The sequence below is a fragment of the Hemiscyllium ocellatum genome, chromosome 9 (genome assembly GCF_020745735.1).
Source record: "Hemiscyllium ocellatum isolate sHemOce1 chromosome 9, sHemOce1.pat.X.cur, whole genome shotgun sequence".
NCBI lineage: Eukaryota > Metazoa > Chordata > Chondrichthyes > Orectolobiformes > Hemiscylliidae > Hemiscyllium > Hemiscyllium ocellatum.
Window position 1 is genome coordinate 54,417,370 of NC_083409.1, and position 24,107 is coordinate 54,441,476.

The 24,107-nt window shown below is 38.7% G+C and overlaps 1 protein-coding gene across 2 annotated transcripts in view; it reads right to left on the reverse strand.

Annotated features, from left to right (window-relative positions):
- kifap3a (kinesin-associated protein 3a) overlaps positions 1-24,107 on the reverse strand; it is a 224,797-nt gene that overhangs the window by 115,522 nt on the left and 85,168 nt on the right. The window contains exons 8-10 of one of the 2 annotated variants that reach the window (XM_060829756.1): positions 23,686-23,791; positions 22,992-23,174; positions 12,420-12,578 (exon numbers count right to left, since the gene is read on the reverse strand). In XM_060829756.1, coding sequence (XP_060685739.1) covers positions 12,420-12,578; positions 22,992-23,174; positions 23,686-23,791 — 448 coding nt within the window. The remainder of the gene's footprint in view (positions 1-12,419; positions 12,579-22,991; positions 23,175-23,685; positions 23,792-24,107) is intronic. The other variant, XM_060829757.1, reaches the window with a different exon arrangement.

Here is a 24,107-nt window from a genome sequence, read left to right on the forward strand (position 1 = left end):
AATAAATGCTAGTCCAGCCAGTGATACTCACATCCCATGAATCAATTACAAAGCAAAACTGGCATCATTACACGATAAAGTGTGGCCTGTCCCGAACCATGCTGTGACTAATGACCAGGAAGTAGAGAAGCTTTAACCTAAACTATGGGAGTGTGGGATCAAGCTAGTATAGTTGTAGTAAATCATGAGTGGCCCGGTAATTAGCACTGCTGCTGCACAGCACCAGGGATAGGAGTTCAATTCCAGCTTTGGGTGACTGTGTGTGGAGTCAGAGACATACAGCACAGAAGTTTGTATGTTTTCCCTGCATCTGTGTGGATTTCCTCCTACAGTCCAAAGATGTGTAGATTAGATGGATTAGCCATGCTAAATTGCCCTGTCCAGGGATATGTCGACTACGTTGATTAGCCATTGGAAATGCAGAGTTACAAGGATGGGGCGGATCTAGGTGCAAACTCAACGGGCCAAATGGTCTTCATCTACATCGTAGGGAATTCTATGATTCTAAGGGGTAAACTGTGCCATGGATAAAGAATAGCAAGTGGATATACTGTAGTTGGATTTACAGATCATAAGGAATAGAAGCTGAAGGTCACTCAGTGCTCAAGAATTCCCTGCCATTCAACTATGATCATGGCTGATTTGTCCAGGCCGCAACTCCTCTTTCCCGCCAGCTCACCATAGGCCTCAACTTTACGATATTTCAAGAACAAATCTACTTCTTTAAATATGTTCAGTGATCTTGCCCCCATAACTTTCTGATGTAGAGAATGCCAGACATTTACTTGCCTCAAATACATGAAATCCCTTCATATCTCAGCTTTAAATGAATGCCCCCTTGTTCTGTAACTATGTCTCCCAGTTCAAGATTCCTCCACCATCTTCTCAACATCTACTGCAAAGCATTCCCCCCGCTACCGAATCATGTCTGTCTCAATAAGATCATCTCTCATTCTTCTAAAACTAATGAATAAAGACCTCACCTGTTTAGCTATTCTTCATTAAGACAATACCTTCATCCTAGGAAACAGATTAGTAACCATCCTTTGAACCGCCTCCAATACCTTCTTAAATACATCAAGTAAAACTATACACAGTATTCCAAGTGCACCCACACCAACACTCTGAGAGTGTTGAAACTCCAACCCCCAGAAAATAATCAATTTGCTTTCTTAATTACTTGCTGCACCTGCATGCTAATGCTTTGTATTTAATGTACAAGAATTCTCAGATCTCTCTGTAATTATGCCATTAGACAAGGTGCGATTGAACATGTTAGTGGCGAAGTAGGAGCTTGTGGTTTAGGGTAACAATTATAGGATAGCTGATTGGCTACCTGGCAGAAAACAGAGAATGCATAATTGGGTCTTTTTACTGAGTGACGGGTGTGACGAGTTGAGTCTTGCAGTGTCTAACCAAGGCATTCTGTCATTGAAAATTAAGTGACAGCTCCATGCAACATAACTATTTCACTCTATGATACAGGCTCAGGTCCACATAGCTTAACAAGATTTTTCAGGCTAAGAAAGTGCTAATGAAAAATAACTGTGCACCCAGACAACGTATATTCATGTAGCTGCTTGAATATTGAAAAGTATCATACAAGGCAGCATAGAAGAGGATTAGAAACCAACTTCAAGTCTTAGCAGGACAAGTGACCAAATCGGTGACTTTTTGGAAAACTTTTCAAGGTAGCAAGCAAGGGATTTTTGAGAAAAGGTGATGGTTCTACTACAAGTTATGGTTTGGAGGAAGGAAGAGATTAACAAGTAGAACTAGGATGGAGAATGTTAACTTACAAAAGGAAATGCAAGATTGCCAAAGGCTAAAGGGGCAGAGAAAGGGTATGGATGGTTTTGTTGAGAAAAAAAATCAGTCAAACAAAATGAGAAACTTATACAAGGCCTGGTTTAGCTTCAACCACCAGAATGGGGAACAAAATTGGTGACAGGAGTGCAAGGACTTTGGTTGGAGGCTGAAAATAGTGGCAGAAATCACTTGATAAATGTTTGACGATAATCTCTAGGCCATAAGATCAAGAGGAATGAGAATGTCCAAAAGTTAAAGAAATTAAACTCAAATGAAGGATTCCACCAGAATGTTTGTTTAATTTTTTTAAAATGAGAAATATTCCCTACAGTGAGGAAACAGGCCCTTCGGCCCAACCAGTCCACACCGACCCTCCGAAGAGTAACCCATCCAAACCCATTTCCCTCTGACTAATGCACCTAACACTATGGGCAATTTAGCATGACCAAATCACCTGACCTGTACATCTTTGTGACTGTGGGAGGAAACTGCAGCACCCGCAGGAAACCCACGCAGACACGGGGAGAATGCGCAAACTCCACATGGGCAGTCGCCAGAGGGTGGAACCAAACCTGGCACCCTGGAGCCGTGAGGCAGCAGTGCTAACCGCTGATCCACCATGTCGCCTTGAAGTGATATCTATTGTTTCAAATGCTGACTCGTCTAGAAAAAGAAACTATCAAATCCAATCAGACCTCTTTTCCCAAGATACTCTTATGGCTTTCAAAAGTATCGTTACTGCAGATTTAGTCCAATTACTTCTTGCAGTATCAATATTTCAACTCAAAACTCTTCACAATTCAAAAGCTCCATAGGGGGATTGCACTAGAGTTGAAATACCACTCTTTAAAAAATGTAGCCATTTAGATACATCAGTAGTGGTTACGATCATGCCAATTAGAGGGCTTGGTTATGGCTGGAAAAAATTCCTTTGCCTGGAATGAGCTAAAGAGGACCCTTGCATTAGAAACAGATTAACTATAATAAATGAGTCATTGTTTTCTAACTCAAGAGCCAATTAGTCATCTTAAGGCTACACTTTACAACTGAAATTCAAGTCAGCAAACAAGAAAAACTGTCTTAAAAATGTAGCTTAAATCTGTATTAAGCTAAAAATATTAGTCACATCAACTACTTAGCTATCCATATGTCTGGAAAAATTCACAATGCTGTCACTGGAAAGGTTTTAATTTTGCTTTTATTTAAATGTCAAAACCTATATTTTTGTATTAATAGCTAGGCTTGTGGTTATGATGTACTCAACAACCTACCAACTAACATATTACACAAGTAGTGGCAGCTGGTCTTTGGCAATTGAGGCAGGAGCCACAGGAATGAAAATAGTGTGAAAACATTGCCCACTAGAGGTCACTGTTGAATCTTTTTCAGACATCTCAATTGTCGTCCTTAGGGCTAATACTGCAAATGTAACCCTGCTTTTTTTCAAACAATGACTAGGAGGTTCAAAGAATAAACTTCAGGGAAGAAAAAGTAATGTTTCTGTCACTGGCACACCTATTGACAGTTTTGAACAGATTTCGATTTAGCTCCAACCAAAAGAATGAAAGAGCTAATAAAGATAAAAATTATAATTTTTCATGCGATTAGGGCCTATGACTTAATTTACATTGAACTCACTGCAATTTCCTATACCAACCACTAAATCATGGTGGTACAGGATGGGAAACAGCCAGGTCCAATGGTAGTTAATGGGGTGTTGATCTACTACTACACTTGAAAAGTTAAGATACCTTATTTTTATTTTCCAGTCAGGTTGGGGAATAGAATTTTTTTTGTTTGCCTGTTTCTTGACCATGTTAGTTAAGAGTAAAAGGGTAATAACAAAATTAGCAAAACTGGAAACTAGTTAGCCCGTTCAATTCTGGCCAGAATTGGCATGGGTGGAAAGACCACATCATGGTGATGCTCCAGAAAAAAAAAGGTGACTGTTTATATCCATACCCTCCCAGATGGCTCTGCAAGCCCCTATTTAAGCTTCTGCACTCAGAAGAAGCAGTGCAAGGAAAAGCAGCATTTCTCTGGGAAGACTGTCATAAACCTCTGCATGGCCTACTGCAAGATTCCAAGGATTCAGAGGGAAATGGAGGAAATAATATTTCAGTCAGCTTTTGAATACAGATTTGCTGGATGATTAGAGACTGAAGCTATGCAGAGCAATTCAATGTAATTACAGGTTATGAAGAAGGGTCATGACTAGAAACGTTAATCTGCTTTCTCTCCAGCGAGACCGCCAGACCTGCTGAATTGCTCCAGCAATTTCTGTTTTTGTTTCAGATCTTCAGGATCCACAGTTCTTCATTTTAGTTACAGGCCAGTTGGCCTCATGTCTGCATTAGTTTAAAAATAATTCTTTGATTTGGGTTGATTTGGAGATGCCGGTGTTGTCAATCACCTAATGAAGGAGTGCTGCTCCGAAAGCTAGTGTGCTTCCAATTAAATCTGTTGGACTATAACCTGGTGTTGTGTGATTTTTAACTTTGATTAGGGTTGAAATTACCATGTACAAAGAGAAACTTTAGATTAGATTAGATTTTTAGATTAGATTCTCGACAGTTGGCCCTTCAGCCCAACAAGTCCACATCCCCCCTCCGAAAAGAAACCCACCCAAACCCACCTGACTAACATTGTGGGCAACTTAGCATGGCCAATTCACCTGACCTGCACATCTTTGGATTGTGGGTGGAAAGCGGAGCACCCGGAGGAAACCCACGCAGACACAGGGAGAATGTGCAAACTCCACACAGACAGGCAGGAATCGAACCCAGGACCCTGGTGCTATGAGGCAGCATTGCTAACTACTGTGCCACCGTGCCACCCCTTTTTTTTCCACCAGACCATTCCCCCACCCTATATTTACCCCTGACTAATGCATCTAACCTACAAGTAACCAGTGCAGATGTCAAAAGGGACAACATTCTTGTCAAACTTCATATAACTCTACGGAGATAACAGACTTGGTCACTGGAGGTAGCACAATGCTTACGTATCGATGCTAGGGAAGCAAAGTACCTCTCATATAATTACTAGAGAAGATTAAGTGATATGGAATTCAGAATGACAACTGGATTAAAAACTTTGAGAGAAAACAATGAGGAGTTACAGATAGGTTGTCCAGAATATTTGGTAATGGGCAGTCACAGTCAGAGTCATACAGCATGGTAAGTGTTATCTCACAGGGTTCTTCTCAGCTACTTCTGCTCCTTGAGCTATAACAATGATTTGGAGAAAGGTCCAGATGGTATTGTGTTAAAATTTGCAGACATCAAAATTGATTGTATTGGCAATCAAAATAGTACTGCTTACAGAACCAAAAAGAAGGCTCCCATTACTTTTGATCCAGAAGGGTGGGTTCAAGCCCCACCTGCTCCAGACATGTGACATAACATATCTGAACAGATTGGTTGAAAACGTTTCAGCAAACAAATGGTTATTATTAAAATGGGATGAATGAAGAAGTGAAGGGTAAAATTCAATGTAAGTGTGAAACGATATAATCTTAGTCATAAACTCATACAGCACAGAAACAGATCCTTCAGTCCAATGAATCCACACCAATCATGTTCCCAAAATAAACTAGTCCCACTTGCCTGTATTTGGCCCACATCCCTCCAAAACCTTTCCTGTTCATGCACTTATCCAAATGTCTTTTAAATGTTGTAACTCAACCTGCATCCACCACTTCCTCTGACAGTTTATTCCACACATGAAATCATTGTGTAAAAACATTACTCCAATGTCTTTTTTAAAACCTTTCTCCTCTCACCTTAAAAATATGTCCCCTTGTTTTGAACTCCCTCACCCTAAACAAAAGACCCTTGCCATTCACCTTATCTATTCCCCTCATGATTTTATGAACCTCAATTTCCTATGCTCCAGTGAAAAAGTCCCAGCCTATTTTTAAAAAGTCAAACCTTCCATTCTTGCCAAAGCTTTTCTGAACCCTCTCCAATTCCTTCCTATAGCAGGGACAGCACACAGTACTTCAGAAGGGCCCTCACCAATGTCCCATAACAGCTCAACATGATGTCCCAACTCCCATACTCAAAGATCTGATCAATAAAGGCAAGTGTGCTAAACACCTTCTTAATCACCATCTACCTGTGTTGCAAATTTCAAAGAATTATGTACTGAGATCTCCCTGTCGTACAACATTACACAATTAATGGTAGGGCCCTGGACAAGTCCTGCTCTTGCCTGCTTGACCAAAATACAATATCTTGCATTTACCCAAATTAAACTCTATCACTCCTCTGTTCATTGAACCCATTGATCAAGATCTCTTTGTAATCTTAGAAAACCTTTTTCACTGTCCACCATACCATCAATTTTGGTGTCATCCGCAAACTTACTAAACATGCCTCCCACCTTCTCATCTAAATGATTTATATAAATGATACACGAAAGTGGACCCAGCGGATCCCTGTGGAACATTGCTGGTCACATGCCATCCAGTTCGAAAAGCAACTCTCCACCATCACCTTCTGTCTCTTACCACCAAGCCAATTTGGTATCCAATTGGTGCTAAGCATAAACACTAGAGGCATGGAATATTAAGAGAGGCAATAATGAATGCAAAAAAAATCTATCAAAGACATCAGTTACAAGATGCATACTACTGAACATCACACTACATCAAAAATGTTGAGGTAATAGAAACAAACTCATGAGAACATTGCCAGGTTAAAAAAATACAGAAGGAGACAGACTTGAACGGTGATGCTTTCTTATTCAAAGAATCAAGATAACAGAGCAATAGGACCGCTGTTTTAAAAAGTGGGATCAGACACACAGATGAATTCGGAAGAAATATCATCAACCTGATCATTACCTGTTTCCCTCCACAGATGCTGCCTGACCTATAGAGTGTCTTCAAACATTTACTGTTTAGTTTAGATAGTAGACAGTATCTCAACCTTAACCATGAGAAACAATCACTGCCAGATTAAATGCAAGGTATTTCAGTACAGTTAGCACAGCATTTTCTTCACAAAGAGTTGTGGGGGATGGAATTATGTTTAAGGACAAAACACAATGTTGATCACCACCACTGGATAACAAATGAAGGAAAACAAACTGGAAGGGAAGATAAGAAAGTATAGTAAGAATTAATTTATCATGGAAGAAAAGCACTGACATTAGTGACTCAGCAAATGACCTGTACCTACATATTTCTCAGTATCAGTGAATCTGTGGCTCACGTTTGATTTGTATTGCTTCAAGTATAAAACATTGGCGAGTAATCTGGAACAAAATAGAAAATAGGTTTGGCAACATCTGTGGAGAGAATGCAGAGTTAACATTTCAGGTCCAACAACCTTTCTTCAGAACTGATCTGATCAAGGTGTTCAAAATAGTAAAAGAAATTGCATGGGTATAAATAGACAAATTATTTCTTCTGATGGCGGAAAGCCAAGAGCATTGAAATATAATGTTACAATTACATAATTATATTAAATATTTTGGAAAGAAAACCCATCTGTCTTTAAAATAGACACAGAGTCTTAGAAAATTCTGTTCCAGATGTCAGATGGCTATCATTGTGTATTGGAACTAGATAGTACTTACGGTAGGAAAAAATTACAAGAGAATTTTTGAAATACAACTGACATTTCCAACAGTAAACCAACTCCTTGACAACGGCTCCCCTAAAAAATAGCTCCTTCCGAGCTCAATACAATCTGACAAAGAGAGCTAATTAAGTTCATCTAAAACAAGGAGCTGTGGATGCTGGACACCTGAAACAAATCCAGAAATTGCTGGCCAATTCAGGTCTGGCAGCATCTGTGGGAAGGGAGCAGAGTTAATGTTTTGAGCCCAGTGACTCTTCATCAGATGAAGCCTGTTGCCAACAACGTCTGTTTTAACTGTTTCAGGGCTATTCAAGCCAATGGCTGAAACAGTTAAAACTTAATTACCTTGATTAAAAAGCAAGAAGAAAGAGCAATGCTCCATGCCTATGCAACCCAATATTTAAAATAAAAGCATGATATAACAGTTTCTGGATTAAAGCCAATTTCAGGCTTGATCTTGAGACTTCAAGACCAACCCACCAAATTTATGTTATAATCTGACTATGGACTGGTAACTTTCTTCTAAGTTATCGAAGTGAGATCCCAAGCACTGACTGAAAGAATAAAGAAATGAGATTCCACTGTTGAGAACAAAACCTTCTACTATACAAAATTAGAACAGGAAGAGAATTTACAATATATACATAAAACACAACTTATAATTCTAACATCCAGAATTAACCTGAAATAGATAACAGGAATACAGTAAAAACTGTGGATACTGGAGATCTGAAACAAAAACAGAAATTACTAGTAAAGTTCAGCAGGTCTGGCAGTATCTGTGGGGAGAAAAACAGAGTTGACATTTCAAGTAGAAAGTGAGGTCTACAGATGCTGGAGATCAGAGCTGAAAATGTGTTGCTGGAAAAGCACAGCAGGTCAGGCAGCATACAAGGAACAGGAGATTCGGGCATAAGCCCTTCTTCAGGAATGAGGAAAGTGTGTCCAGCAGGCTAAGGTAAAAGCTAGGGAGGAGGGACTTGGGGAAGGGGCGTTGGAGATGCGATAGGTGGAAGGAGGTCAAGGTGAGGGTGATAGGCCGGAGTGGGATGGGGGCGGAGAGGTCAGGAAGAAGATTGCAGGTTAGGAAGGCGGTGCTGAGTTCGAGGGATTTGACTGAGACAAGGTGGGGGGAGGGGAAGTGAGGAAACTGGAGAAGTCTGAGTTCATCCTTTGTGGTTGGAGGGTTCCTAGGCAGAAGATGAGGCGCTCTTTCTCCAACCGTCGTGTTATTATGGTCTGCCGATGGAGGAGTCCAAGGACCTACATGTCATTGGTGGAGTGGGAGGGGAGTTAAGTGTTGAGCCATGGGGTGGTTGGGTTGGTTGGTCCGGGTGTCCCAGAGGTGTTCTCTGAAACATTGGACTTGACATTTCAAGAGCAATGACAATAAATAAGAATTACTGGGCTTGTTCCATTAAGTGTCTTTCTTTTTCTATGGAAAAGGTGGTGATTATACTGAAGGTGAGGTTGGTTGGTGGTGGTGAAGCCGAGAGCGCAAGGAGGGGGAGATATGAAAATGGTAGGTAAGTAAGGGAATCAATGACATTGAATTCAATGTTGGGCAGTACAAGCTCAAAAAAACCAACATCTCATCATCCATTTAGGGACCCTGCAGCCTATAGTACTCAACATCGAATTAAATAATTTTAGAGCGTGATTCTGTCCTTGTGTTTTTTTCCCATCACCACACCCAGTCCTATTATGACACGGGTTGCCTTTAGCACAGCCATGCCATTCTCAGCGCTCAGTATCACTTATGCAGTTTCTCTTCTGTCCCGGCCTAGTATCAATAACCACTTTGTCTATCCCTTTCATATCTCTCTCGCTGGGCTCCATCTCTATTTATCCATTCATGTTTCGCCCACCACACCACTCCCCCAACCTCACCTTCAATATAAATTATCCATTTTCCTCACTGTTATCAGTTATTATGAAGAGTCACTGGACTTGACATGTTGACTCTGCTTTCTCTCCACACATGGATGGATATATGAATAGGAAGGAATTCGAGGAATATGGCCCAAGTGCTGGCTAGGATATGTGGAATGGACAAATTGGACCAGAGAGTATGTTTCCATGCTGTACATCCCTATGATTCTATGCTACCAGTTTCACTAGCAATCTGTATTTGTTTATGAACAACAGAAACTGGTCAAATACTCCAAAAAGCAAATCCAATAGCAAAGTGAGTCAGGACACATTCCACTGATTTCTCAGCAATCCACAGGCATTAATGACACTGTGGGTCATTAAAACTGAATAAAACGTTATTTTAAAAATCCAATTCTTTTTCAAACAACTAGCTTTGAAATTCCCTCAAAATACAGTTCATCATGGATTGCCTCAATGACTGCTCATGTTCTGGTACTTCACTATTGTGTCCTGAAAGTATGGCCTTATGGATTTTGAAAGTGCACTTACGCTCTCAACTCTTAGTTGCACTTACTGGTCCAAAGGACTTCCACTGAGGCCTGACTGCAGAAAGCTATCCAACAGTTCTTAAGATTTCTTACTCAGCCTCAACTGCCAATAATCAGTTCCGTACCTCATCAGCACAGCTCACTAGCATCAATCTTCTGCAAGGAGCCTGCTTCTGGCTTACTTTCTCTCACTGTCCCCAACTAACTGTCCAGTAACAATTGAACTGTTGAGTGATCAACTGGAAACCTCACAACATGCCCCACCTTGTTCCTAGTCAAGATTAAGTGCAGCACTCATTTGAACAGTTGAGCATCGCGTTCACTGAAATACCTTTTCACGGAAATGTTAAAATATTCATAGATTGCTGGCTTTTACAGTCCAGCTGGATATAGAAGAATTTCAACATAACCTATATAAGACAGGGTGAGAATAACCATTTGAAGCACAACCTCCCAAGAACAACTCTGAAAGCCACCATCAGGGAAAGAATTCCAAAGATATCACAAAGAGGAAGGATTTGAGAAATCAACTTTACCAGAAAGTGTTCAGGCAATTTGCGAGGACTATTACCACAGACCTAGTAAGAAACAAGTTAATATGTCTCTCTCTGTCCCTTTCCCTCAAATCCTGAGAGTCAACCTGACAGGCTATTCAAATCAAATCATCAATAAAATGCTGTATTATATTAAATCAATGCTGCATTCAAAAATCTTGAAGCCTTTCACTTCAGAAATAGGCTACAATAATCTTATTAAATTGATCACCCATTCACCTTTAAGAGGGTGGTGATACAATGGTCATGTTGCTGGATGAGTAAATCTAAATGTGAACTGTTGAAACCACATGTTTGTTGCTGGAGAAATTTTAATTTAATTAAAAAAAGCTAGTTTCAGTGTTGCAACCTAAACACTATTATTGATGGCTGCAAAAACCCATTGGACCTACTAAAACCCTTTTGGAAAGAGAATTCATCATGTTTACCTGATCTGTTTTACAGACAACTCCAGACCCCCAGCAATCTTATTGGTTCTCAACTACCATCTGAAATGATCGAGCTAGCACTCATTTCAGGGAAATTAGGATGGGTAACAAATATTGGCTTAACCAGCAACACCTGCAGTCTAAGAATAAACAGTATCATTTATCCTTGTTTACTTTTAATCTTTGTAACTATCACACCTAATTACTCTACAGCTAATCAAATGACTTTCAGCAATAGTTGTGCAATAAACTTCTCTTTTATCTTTCTTAAAGCATAGGGTTGAGATACTGGTTATTATTAATACTATAAGCCTCACACCTCAGGAAGGTCAGACTGGCACTGGAGCGTGTCCAGCAGATATTCACACGGATGATCCTTAGAATGGTAGGCCTAACATACGATGAACTGCTGAGGATCCTGGGATTGTATTCATTAGGGGAGATCTAATAGAAACTTACAAAATAATGCATGGCTTAGAAAGAGTGGACGCTGGGAAGTGGTTTCCGTTAGGCAGTGAGCACAGTCTTAAATTAGAGAGAGTCAATTTAGAACGGAAATGAGGAGACCTTTCTTCTGCCAGAGTGTGGTAGGCCTGTGGAATTCATTACCACAGAGCGCAGTGGAGCCCAGGACGTTAAATGTCTTCAAGGCAGCGATTGACAAATTCTTGATCACGCAAGGAATTAATGGCTACGGGGAGAGTGCGGGTAAGTAGAATTGAAATATCCATCAGCCATGATTAAATGGCGAAGTGGAGTCAATGGACTGATTGGCCTTACTTCCACTCCTATGTCTTATGATCTAAGATTGAATCACTCAAATGAAAAGCCAACTAAATAAGTCATAGAAATTCACAATTCATAGACCATTCCGAGGACATGACTGATGTGATCATTGCATTTCAACACTTTCTGCACAAACGGTAGTAAAAATCTGAAACATTTTCTTTGTCAAAAAGGCAAGGATGCTGAGACTATTGAAGTTTCAAGACCGATACATCTTTGTTAAATGTATCAAGAGATATGAAGCAAAAGAAGGAAAAGGGATTGGAGGTGCACAGTCATGACCTAACTGAACAGCTCAACAAACTGAATTGCTTATTGCTTAGTTCTGTCCCTACTGTTTTAATAAATTGCTTGTAAACTGTAATAATGTTTTATTAAATAATGAAATTTAATCACATTCCTTATGGATAACTGAAAACAGCATGAGCTTGTATAGATTACAGGCTTCAAGAAATTATGTAAGTGTAACGACATAATGGCTCCTGCAAATTTACCTTGAATTTCCATAAAATGCAAATGTTAGCATTCTATTAAGGCACAACTGAGATCACCAGCAGTGCACAATACAGAACCATAACTAATTTCCTTTAAAGTTTTCATGTGCCAATCTTCCATCTTACCAATCTTTGCATCTGCACGGCAAGAGGGGTCTTGGCTCAGTGGAGATAAGAACTATTTCCTCACTTTTGGATCACAACTCATCTAATAAATCCATTTGCTTATCTATTTGCTTTGAAAATCACACATGAAGCACACCATATGGAATAAGTAAATTGGAAAGACAAAACTGAGAAAATCTAGTCTGCTGGTTATGCTTTTAAAAATTACCTATGAGTGAAGTCAATTTTGGGAGCAATCCCACTTGGACCATTTTATTCCGAAGACCAGTGTCGAAGGACAGATTCAGTAGCAAGCGCAGTGTAATATTCAGGAGATCCTCATGTTCACATGGCACCAACTTAGACAGCTTCTCAATGATGTTCAGCTCTACCTGCAAATTAAGAGAAAAAAACAAACTGAATATTGATATCTTATGTGCAGCTCTTTCCTCTTCAAAGTCTTTCATCCAACTCATTTAACATAAAGCTCACATATTGATTTTCATCAATAGAGGAAGACGAAGCAATGATCTCATTCGACGTAACAGCACTGTTCACCTCCATCAACATCCACCTGGCAAAGGAAATACTCGCCACACTTTTAGAACAGACCATCACACACACACCAACCACCATCAATCACATTACCATGAAGCTGGTGGACCTGTGCCCCACCACCCACTTCACTTTCAACAACATAGTCTACAAACAAACCAACGGCACACCCATGGGATCTCCGCTATCAGGATTCATAGCAGAAGCGGTAATGCAAAGGCTAGAACAAACAGCCCTACCAATCATCAAACCAAAAATCTGGGTTTGCTACATAGATGACACCTTTGTCATCACAAAACGAAACAAGATAGAAGAGACATTTAACATCATCAACAACACCCTCACAGCCATAAAGTTCACCAAGGAGGAAGAAACTGACAACAAACTCGCATTTCTGGACGTCACAGTAGAAAGAAAGGACAAGGGAGAATTACAAATCTGCGTATACAGTAAACCGACAAACATTGACCAAATACTCAACTACACTAGCAACCATCCCAACACATACAAACTAAGCTGTATCAGAGCACTATTCCAATGAGCCACCACACACTGCAGCTCAGACAAACTTCGAAAAACAGAGGAGAACCACCTATACGATGTATTCAAGAAGAACGGATACTCAAAAAACACAATGCGCAGATTTCAGTCCACGACAAGCAGACAAAACACAGCCAGAAACACTAACCACCTTACCATATATCAAAGAAGTTTCAGAAATAACAGCCAGACTACTGAGACCCCTTGGAATCCTAGTAACACACAAACCCACCAACACATTCAAACAAAACCTAACAAACTTAAAAGACCCAGTACAACCCATGGACAAAACTACTGTCTTCTATAAAATTCCATGCAAGGACTGCCACAAACACTACATAGGACAAACAGGAAGAAAGTTAGCCACCAGGATATGAACACCAGCTAGCCACAAAAAGACACGACCCCCTCTCCCTCATAGCTCTACACACCAATGAAACAAACCACCATTTTGACTGGGACAACATATCCATCCTGGGACAGGCTAAGCAAAGACATGCCAGAGAATTCCTAGAGGCCTGGCACTCCAACCACAACGCCATAAACAAGCACACAGATCTAGATGCCATCTATCAACCCCTCAGAAAACGAACAGGAAATGACATCACCACAAACCCCAGGAACCCCATCCAGGAGAAAGATATAAATAGAAAGCAGGAGACAACAGTTTCGCTTCACTTGGAGGTCGCCACTGATGATGTTACCTAGCCAGGTAATGAAACATCTGCATATCAAACCTAAGGCTCAGCGAGCAAACCTACCCATTGATTTTTAATGGTTATGGGCTAAAGTTAAGAGGTTTCAAAGTAGTTTTTTAACTGTAAAAACACTAAGGTGATTTGTTACATAGACCTCACAAACATAAGTAGCAATCATCAAATAACAGAATAATTAAAATGGTACAAATGATATGCATTTTACATATGCTACACTATTGGAGTTTACAGAAATTGCCACACTTGAAAGTGAGGAAATCAACAAAACATTCACAAAACTAGTTTTCCAGCACACAGATCCACATACATATCTTGCATCAATACAACTTCAATTGAAAATACTTGTTTAAAAAATAATTTGTTTTTCCGAAAACTGTCACAGTTAAATGTTATTTCAACAACCCTGATCACACAAAAGGTTTAGCACATTAGTAAAATATAAACTTTATCTGACCAAACAAAGTCTCCTCTCATGCTAAAAGCAAGAGACGTTTAAATACAGCAGTCTAAATTTTTTGCGTCATACAGCATCCAACAAAAAGATTCACTGCTACTTCTGCATGTTGTTGAAATAGTGCTGAAGAAAAAACATGTTATTTTTCACAATTTGCTATGGTTTTATATTTATTTTACTGCAGAAGTCCAACTCCAGTCTTCAAAATGTTTGCAAAAACAATCACCACATCATCAGCTCCATGGTGGCACTGCTGCGTTACAACACTTGGGATCCAGGTGTAAGTCCAGCCTTGAATGACTATCTGTGTGGATTTTACATGTTCTCCCCATGTCTGCTCGGGTTTCCACCAGCTGCTCCAATTTCCTCCCACAGTCCAAAGATGTGGAGGACAGATGCATCGGCCATACTAAATTGTTCGCAGTGCCAGGCATGTGTAGGCTAGGTAGATTAGAAATGGTAAATGAGGGGTTACAGGGATAAAGTAGGAGATTGGGTGAGATGGTCTTCAGAGGATTGGTAATAACCAAGGGCTGAATGGCCTTTTTCCAACTAGGGATCCTATGATTCTCTCTATTTCAGCACAAGTGCAGATGTTAATTCAGACAGCTAAAAAGCAACGTTGAGAGAGGTCAGTAAAGGTGACTTCAAAATATGCTTAAATTTTAATCAAGTCTTTATTTGGGAAATATCAAACATTCTTTGTGATGGTAAAAAATATCTACGTGGTATTTGTAATTCAATGACAGGTCAAGGAAAGGTAAACAGTATGTTTTGCCAACAGCAAAATTCTTTCAGATACATTATTAAAAAATCACCCACAGCACCTAAACGTACTCAAGTTTTGCATATATAACCGTAATTTTATATGCTAGACTGGGGTGTTCCACCTTGTTACTTCAGGATTAGTGTCCAGATAGCAAGAAATGAAGTCAGAAACTTTGGCTATTCAAAATGAATCATCACTGGCAGTCCTTTGCAGGCAAGGATGCCTTTCTTTCACTGTCATGGTGAGTTCGCGGATGGTTGTACAGACCGATGCAGCTTCCGCAGGCTCTGTTACGGCTGTGGGACGGGGTGGGTGAGATGTTGGTGTGGCAGTGCGCTCCTTATGTTGCTTTTGCCTGGTTTCAACCTTTTCCAGAGGGCAACTCTTGAGATGCTCGATGCCTTTCGGGATGCTCCTCCTCCATTTTGGACGGTCTCGGACAAGTGACTCCCATGTGTGTAGGAATGCTGCAATTCACCAGCAAGGCTTTGAGGTTATTATTGAAGCACTTCCTCTGTCCTCCTGGAGCACACCTGCTGTTTTGGAGTTGGGAGTAAAGCATCTGCTTGGGGAATGTTGTGTCAGTCATGCAGACGATAATCCTCACCCATCATAGCTAGTCAAGGGTAGTCTGTGCCTCGATGTTGGGGATGTTGGCTTGGTCGGGGACACTGGTTTTGCTGTGTCTTTTTTCCCAGTGGATTCACAGGATCCTGCGCAGGCAGCATTGGTGGCAATGCTCCAATGTTTTGTTGTGTCTGCTGTAGATAGTTCAAGTCTCAGCTATACAGGAGAAAGAGAATCATTACAGCTCTGTAACCCATGACCTTGTGTTAGATCTGGTGTTATCCTCAAACATCCTTTTCCCCAGGTCAAAGGCTGCACTAGCACACTGGAGGAACTGCTGGATCTCTTCATCAAGAGCTGGTTTGGCCAACAGGACATTCCTAAAGTATTGGAAGTGGATAACATTCTCGAAGGCCTCCCCATGGGCCTTGATCATCAGGGGTTTGTGCCATAATGCTGGGCCAGGTTAGAGCAGGACCTTCACCTTGTGGATGTCCAGGCTGAGATCCATTCTCTCATATACCACAGTGAAACTGACGATAGTCTGGGGTACATGCTCTGAGGTTGTACGTAAGCAAGTATTATCTGCATTCTGCAGCTCAATGATATTGATTGGGGTGACTTTGGTTTTAGCTTGTAGGTGACAGAGGTTGACTGATTTCCCGCTGGTTTCCTAAGTCAACTCCACTCCAGCAGGGAGGTGAATATTGCAGCAAGGTAGATCAAGAACAGTGTTGCGGCGATGACGCAGTCCTGTTTGAAACCAGTCTGAATTGAGAATGAGTTGATGGTGGAGCCACTTGTCATTAGCATGAATATTGTCCACCTGCAAGAAAATAGAGAAAAGCTCTCTCTTCAAGCAAGATCCAAGCATGTTTATATGAATGCTCCATCAGCTGTACTTCCATAGTTTGACTGCCTTTCACCAGCTAAAGTAAAAAAATCTTTGCAAATCCCAGCTGAACATTGCTCTTTTAACAATATATATGCTTTGCTATTAGTACATACAGGTTCAAGCCTTAAGAGTGAAAAAATCCCCTCTAAAAAATTGGTGTAATTGCAGCAACTTCAAGTATTATATTTTTATTGTGAATATCTAGATAATAAATTCCATATTCTCTATTTCACTTGGTTTCAATTATACATTTTAGCACCTTCAAGGAGCAATTAAGTTTTGTACCATACTTCAATAGATTTTCTGGAAACCTATAATCCAATGCAGAAAAGAAAACCAAAGACAGAGGTGTAATTCTGTTTAAATGCTTGAAATAAATGAGTAATACTTTGGTGAATTATCACAAGACACTAAATGTCAAAAGCCAATTAACTATTTGCCAAATTAAAACACATTTTGCTTTTGAGATACCAAATTAATTTCAATGGATTTCACCAATGAAGTTAAAAGTATTGTATTGCACAAAATGTGAAGTGAAAGGGCATACAATATTAAGGATTTAATGGTGCACAAACAGTTTAATTCCCGAACAGTGAATTTTCCTATATATCCAGATGCAATTTGACTCTTTTTGATTCAATCCATTTTGATTCTTTTAATGCAGAATACTTTGTTGATGCATGAAAATGGAACACAAGGTGAGAGCATATTGAAGTCCATCGAGATCAGCAAAAGTTTATAAAAAGCAAATTACTTCTTTTCTGCAAACAAGCTTGTCTTCTTACAATACTACCACAGCATTCAACTCCCTTCACTGAACACTTTATATACGTTCTAATTAAAACAATTTCTGGCGCATTGCCCATTTTCAACCAATTCATACCACGTGTACACAGGTGGGCTGAAAAAGAAATTGAGAACTTGTGAGGGCACCGCACGTACGGGGGTCCATGCACAGATCATCTGGGTCTTAACCTGAACCATCTGCATGTCCAAACCACTTTCCCCGTAACTCATTTTGAGCACTAAATGGTGCTTAATGTCTTTATAGGTTTTTCTTGATGCAAAAGCATTAGGCTAATGACAAAACACATTGAAGAAAAGCTGGCTTTAATTACAATCAAGTTAAGATTTAGCACATCATTACAAAGCATTTAAGGTCTTCAGACAGTCATGTGTAATCCCATGGTAGTTTCACATTTTTAATACCTCCAGGAAAAAAAGTTAAACAGCAAACAAAAATGTTTCATAATGTACTTTTAACAATTAGGATTATTAATGTTTAATATGTAAGCTACATATAAAGTCCTTTGAGTAATATGCAACCTAAGATATAACAGAAACTCCCATTTATTTCGTTATTCTCATTGGTATGAAACAGAGTTCAATACAAAAGTAAAATTGCTTTTACTGTACTTGCGCTAACTCTATGCTCAATTTGGCAAATGCATAGGGGACTATTATTAACTAATACTAAATTGACTAATTGGCTTCCAGCAATAATACAGCAAGCTACAAATGAGTCATTTTCTATTTGCTTAAAGAAAGTCAAAAATCAACCAATGAAAGCTTCCTTTGATGCTACAACATTAAATTGAAGCAATTAAAACTTACTTGAGGCCAATAAGCTACCTTTTTTTAAAGTCATGATTTTCAGGCAGAGAATAATTTTTTTAATAATTATTTGTTTTGTCCAAATACCTAGAGTAAACCAAAAAAATGTAGCGCTAGCTCTCTTTCAGGACACAATAAACTAATCTATAGTTGTTAAATACATTAAAAGGTACTCCACCATTCAACACTAAACAAACTTGCATTCAGAAAAGTGGCAAGATTTTGAAACAACTACATGTTGCAATTTTGATAAATTCCTCTGTTACTCATACAGGATTACTTCCAGGTGTAACTTTTCAAAGACTTCTAAAGCTGATTAAAAAGAATGAAAAGCCTGGAAAATTTATGAGTTGCATTAACACTATTTTCTTCCCACCTCATGAAAGAAAAAGTGGACGTCCATTTAGTTAAAATAAAACAAAATAAAGAGAGGAAAACAATCTCTGCACTTTTAATGGAAAACCATTGAGTGGGTCTGCATATATAAACGCTTGCTAGCATTTAATAGCATGTAGAGTCACAGCGCAGAATGATTTAGAACAACAATCTAGTTTGTGTTCGCTGTAAGGCTAAATGGGGTTATTCACTGCCAAGTGAGGTACGTCAATGTACAAACTAGGCAGAAACAAGTGAATATTTAACTTCTCAAAAACTGTAGCTATTCCAGACCATTTAATTACTCTTAAACAAACCACCCGATAGTTCCTGGTCTTCCACAGGCATCCATTATGAATGTGCTTTGTGTGAAATAAAATAATACATTACTTCAAATTATGAAAAGTCAGTTCTATCTTGAATACTTGAGCACATTATGCAGATGACCACTATACGGAGTTAAATAACTTATCCCAGCTAAAGACGACAGAAGCATTGGAATTGATTTCAGCATCTTAATGGCTAGTGATGGAAAAACTTAGTAATTATCATCCCCAATGTCCATAAGTATATGAATAGGAAGGGTTTGGAGGGATATGGACTGCGTGCTGGCAGATGGGACTAGGTTGGGTTAGGATAGCTGGTCGGCACGGACAGATTGGACCAAAGGGTCTGTTTCCATGCATCTCTATGACTATAAGTGCAAGTGAACAAAAAGATCTAACTCAGTTCAAACAGCACACCCCATGTTCCAAACACTTGGCCTAGGAATATGCAAAGAATGCAATGAAATACTGAAGGATTGCCAGAAACTCTAAAATTATATCATAAAGATGAAGTCAAAAAACTACACTGTGAAACTGTGCTTACACAATGTGTTTGAGTAGGCCTTTAAATATACTGATTTTTCTAAATTTCCTTTCAAACAAATCATCTTGAAATTTAATATGTATAGAAGTCTATGCACTATTATGATGGCTTAAATGGCAGTAATTAATTACATTTGTCAAGAATCAAATATTCTTATGTACTTAACAGGAATTTTTTTAAATCTAGCTAGTCAGATGAACAATGAAGTGATCAATAGTTTGCAAAGATGAAAGAGGTAGAAAATGAAAGTAATAGTAGATAATATCAATTTCTTAATTTAAAGATCTAACCTGTGATACAGTACTGAACAGTAAATACACAATGTCCGAAAAACTAAATCACAAAATTAATTTACATGCTTATGCTAATAACTATATCCTGAAAGGGGCACATTTTCAAGCTTTAATACTAGAATTTTATTTTTGCACTGGTCATGAACACCGATCAAATGTGAAAACATTTTCTTTTCCTTCCTTTTAATGGTTTATAAATTCTTATTATTTCTTGTTACATCATTGTTATATTTCCATATTCTACTGTTCATGATTTCAATTTATTTCAGCTTGACTATACTTGGAAAGATCTGATAAATCATAATACTTTGAGGTGGCTTATTTTTAAAATGCGCCTTTTAGATAACTTTGTTAGCTATGGTATACTTTACACTAAGTTGAATATTCATATTAATTACAAAATAAACAATAATATTCGGGTAAGGAACAGAGGGACTGACAGCTATATCCAGTATTAGAAATTTTCAATGTGGCGGGGCAAGTCGATAAGACTATACAGATGTAAACAGGATCGAGGACTTCCTTCGTGTGGAGAAACTTGAGAAGTGAAAATCATCCATTTAGAATAGTGGTGGTTTAGGATTTAGGACGATTGCAAAATTCTGAGGAGTTCCCTCGAAGATTGAATGGCAACCAGAGATCACAGATTTAAAATATTTGGCTAAAGAACAAGAAGAAAAATATGACAGCCTTTTCATCCCGACACAAGTTATAAGATGTCAAATGTTGAAAAGCAGACTTCTTTGGAATCCCAAAAACAATTTGGAATCTTGACAAGGAATAAGTTTCAGAGTCACCACTAAAGCTTTGGAGTGAAAATGAATGATATAATCGGCTAAGTTACCTCCTTCTGTGCTATAAGATTCTACAACTAAAAAAAGTCCTTCATCTTTTGTCCCTTCATCATACAGGTTGACTAGAAAAATAGGTTATGTATAGCAGACCCGATGGGAGCCTTCTTGTGGTGTCATGGCAGTGCCTTTACACCTGGACCAAGACTTGCTCCAGAGATGTGCAACAATATTGGAACAAATTGATTAGAAAACTTAGGCCCTATTGTATGTCTATCGTTGGACCAGGCAGCCAGAGTTCAAGTACCAACTGTTCCTGAGGTTTGCAATAATATTTCTCAGAACGTTGATAAGAAAAATAGGTTAAAAATCTTTTTTAAAATGATAAAGCAGACCCTTCTTCCACTTCCGTGGTCATGTTCATGCCCGAGTGTCCTTGGAGATGGAACACGTTGTGTCCATCAATGCTCTCAATGTCTTTAGAGAGAGGTAGGCAGCACAGGGATTATAGTACTTTAGCTCCTCCTCCAACTCTTTTTTGATTTAGCCCTTTGCCTCTCTCCCTCAGTGCTCCTTACTACTGATGGCTTGCAGTACCCATAATGGGTTTTGCTTGTAAATATTTAATTGGTTACATAGGTGATTACAGGTGATGGTTAAAAGAAAAAAAGGGGGAGAAAAGTCACGGTGATTTTGGTGGTGGGAATGTTGCTCAGCTGTGCCTAATAGGTCAGAGTAAAATTTAAAAAAAAGACCCACTGCCTTTAGAGAGGGGTGGGCATCACCAGGGATACAGCGTGGTGGGAAAATCACTCAGTTGTGTGCAATAGCACTTCTCAGCAGAAGAAAGAAAAAACAGACCACTGCTTTTGAGAGAGATGAGCACACGGGAGATAGAGCTTTATTTCCCCAATTCCAATGCCATTTTGATTTAGTCCCTACATCCCCCCCACTTTTGATGGTTTGCATTGCCCATAACAGACTTTGGTTGTCAATATTTTATTGGTCACATACATATTTTATTGGTGGTGAAAGTTTTTTTTTCTTTTTAAGCAAAAATGAGTCACAGTGATATTGGTGGTGGGAAAGTCATTCAGTTGTGTGCGATAGAACCTCTGGATTAAAAAAAGCAGGGCTCTTGTGGTGTAGTGGTAGAGTACCTGGTTGTATTTCTGGGCTGTGAAGTTCTGGGTTCAAATCCCACCTGCTCGAGAGATGTGTTATAACATCTCTGAACAGATTGATCAGAAATATTTATAACGGAGAGGAAGATGATGAACAGTTAAAAACAAAAACCAAACTCATGGGAATTTGCTGGTGAGAAAATTGTTCAGTTGTGTGTATTAACACTTTTGAATATCTGAAAAAAAAATCAGAGAGATTCTTGTTGTAGTGGTAGCAACCCTAACTCCGAGGCAGGAGGCCTGAGTTCAAGTCCCACTTGCTCTAGAGGTGCGTAATAGCATCTCCTAACAAGCTGATTAGGAAAATGTGTGCGTGCGTGTAAATGCATCTGTAACTGAGTATATATTATATACAAATAGATAAAGCAGTCTCAGTCAGTGATTTGGTGATGTGAAAGCCATTCGGTTGTGAGAGAGAACATTTCTGGATATATATAAAAGCAGACTCAGACAGGTCTGCAGAACTGCCTGTCCTGGGCTGGAATTAGCCTTTGTATACAACAAGTAGTGGCTCTATTTTGGCGTTCAACAAACAATGTTCCATTCCAGTCAGGCTTCCTGAGTTATTACACCACCTAATAATGGCCATTTCCTTCAAAGTACACTTCAATAACTGAAAAAATGTATTTCCAAGTCAAAACATAATTAACTTACTCAAAATATTCATGCTTATTACCCTGCTAATAATGGAAATTGAACATGCTTACTAATAACACTGTTAGCATTCATGGATTTGGCAGAGTAAATAGTAATGTAAAACTTTAACTCAGTTTGGTCTGCAAGTCAAATGAAAAAGACGACTATAACAAACCTGTTTTGTTTTAAAAGTACTGTTTTTGTTTTGTTTTGGATAATGGTTAACTCCATCTGATTCTGATCTTGAGATAACCAGGCAATTTCATGATTTGATTTGATATCAATGTTGCTGGTCAAAATCTGTCATAGCTAAAAGTGATTTCTTGGCTAATTATGGATATCGTTAGTTAAGACCAGCATTTAATGCTCATCCTCCGTTTCACTGGGAACAGTGTGTCATATCTTATTCCCATACTGGTCTGATTTGAATAGTTCAACTTCATTCTGACATTTGAGAAAATTTACTTAAATGTGATAAGAAAAATGTGAAATTTTGATTTTATATAATCCAGTCAATATATAAAGTAGGGACTCAAGACTACCTACCATATCATTCTTGTTTTCCACAAATACACTGAGTTTCTTTAGAAAGGACATCACGAGGATCAGCAACTCAAAGTTTTCTCGATCAAGTGATTTTACAAGCATGTGAACGATATTTTTGTTCCTCATTTTCAGTTCAGTCCTTGTGTCTTCAGCCAGATTTAAAAGAAGATAGAAGGCAACTAGAAAAGAAACACTGGAAGTGATTTTCTTTTTAAACAATAAAATCCATGGGATTCAATGCAATCATTAAACAATTCTGAACTATTAGTGTAAAACGTCATTAATTTATACAAACACAAAACACAAAACACAAACATAAAATTAAATCAAATATGCCAAACCTTAAGTATGATTGAAGTGTTAAACATAAATGAAATCATTTATTTTAAAATAACTGTTCAATGTAACTTAAGTAGTACTTAAATCCATATCTAAACTATCATACATATAAAGACTTTGCTTTCATAAACAGGTGTCAAGAATGTATGAGGGATGATAGAGATGAGACTTTTTCAATTAGTTATTCCTAACAAAATCATGAATGCCCACAAAGGAGAAATGACTGATTTTACTAAACAAATATAATGCAGGAAACCCTCTCCAATAATTTGAAGAAATATGCCAGATCAGAGATTCCTTCATCCTGTTTATAGCAACCTACTTTTTTGTTAGAAACAAAATACCACCCACCTCTCAATAGTTGCTCTTGCTTGATAACCAAACCCTGATATTTCTTGTATGTTTTCTCATAGTCTTTCTTCAGTACGTGGTTATCAGAATCATCGTCAAGTGAAGGCTAAAGTTAAGGAATAATCACTTCCACTATGTTAATTTCTATGTGATTCAGACTCCCCTATGAATATAAGTCTATCATATAAATTAAAAACTTTTGTCCTAAGAAAATTGCTATCATTATTTATGTAAGCACAGTAATGGAGAAAATATTTCAACGCAAGTACCCCGTATCTGAAAATGATGTAAGCTTAATTACATCACTTTTATTCTTTCATGAAATGTGAGCCATTATTGGCAATGTAAACATTTGGTTCCAACCCTATTTGCCCTTGAACATGCTAGGTCATTTCAGAGGACAGTTAAGAGTGCAACATGTT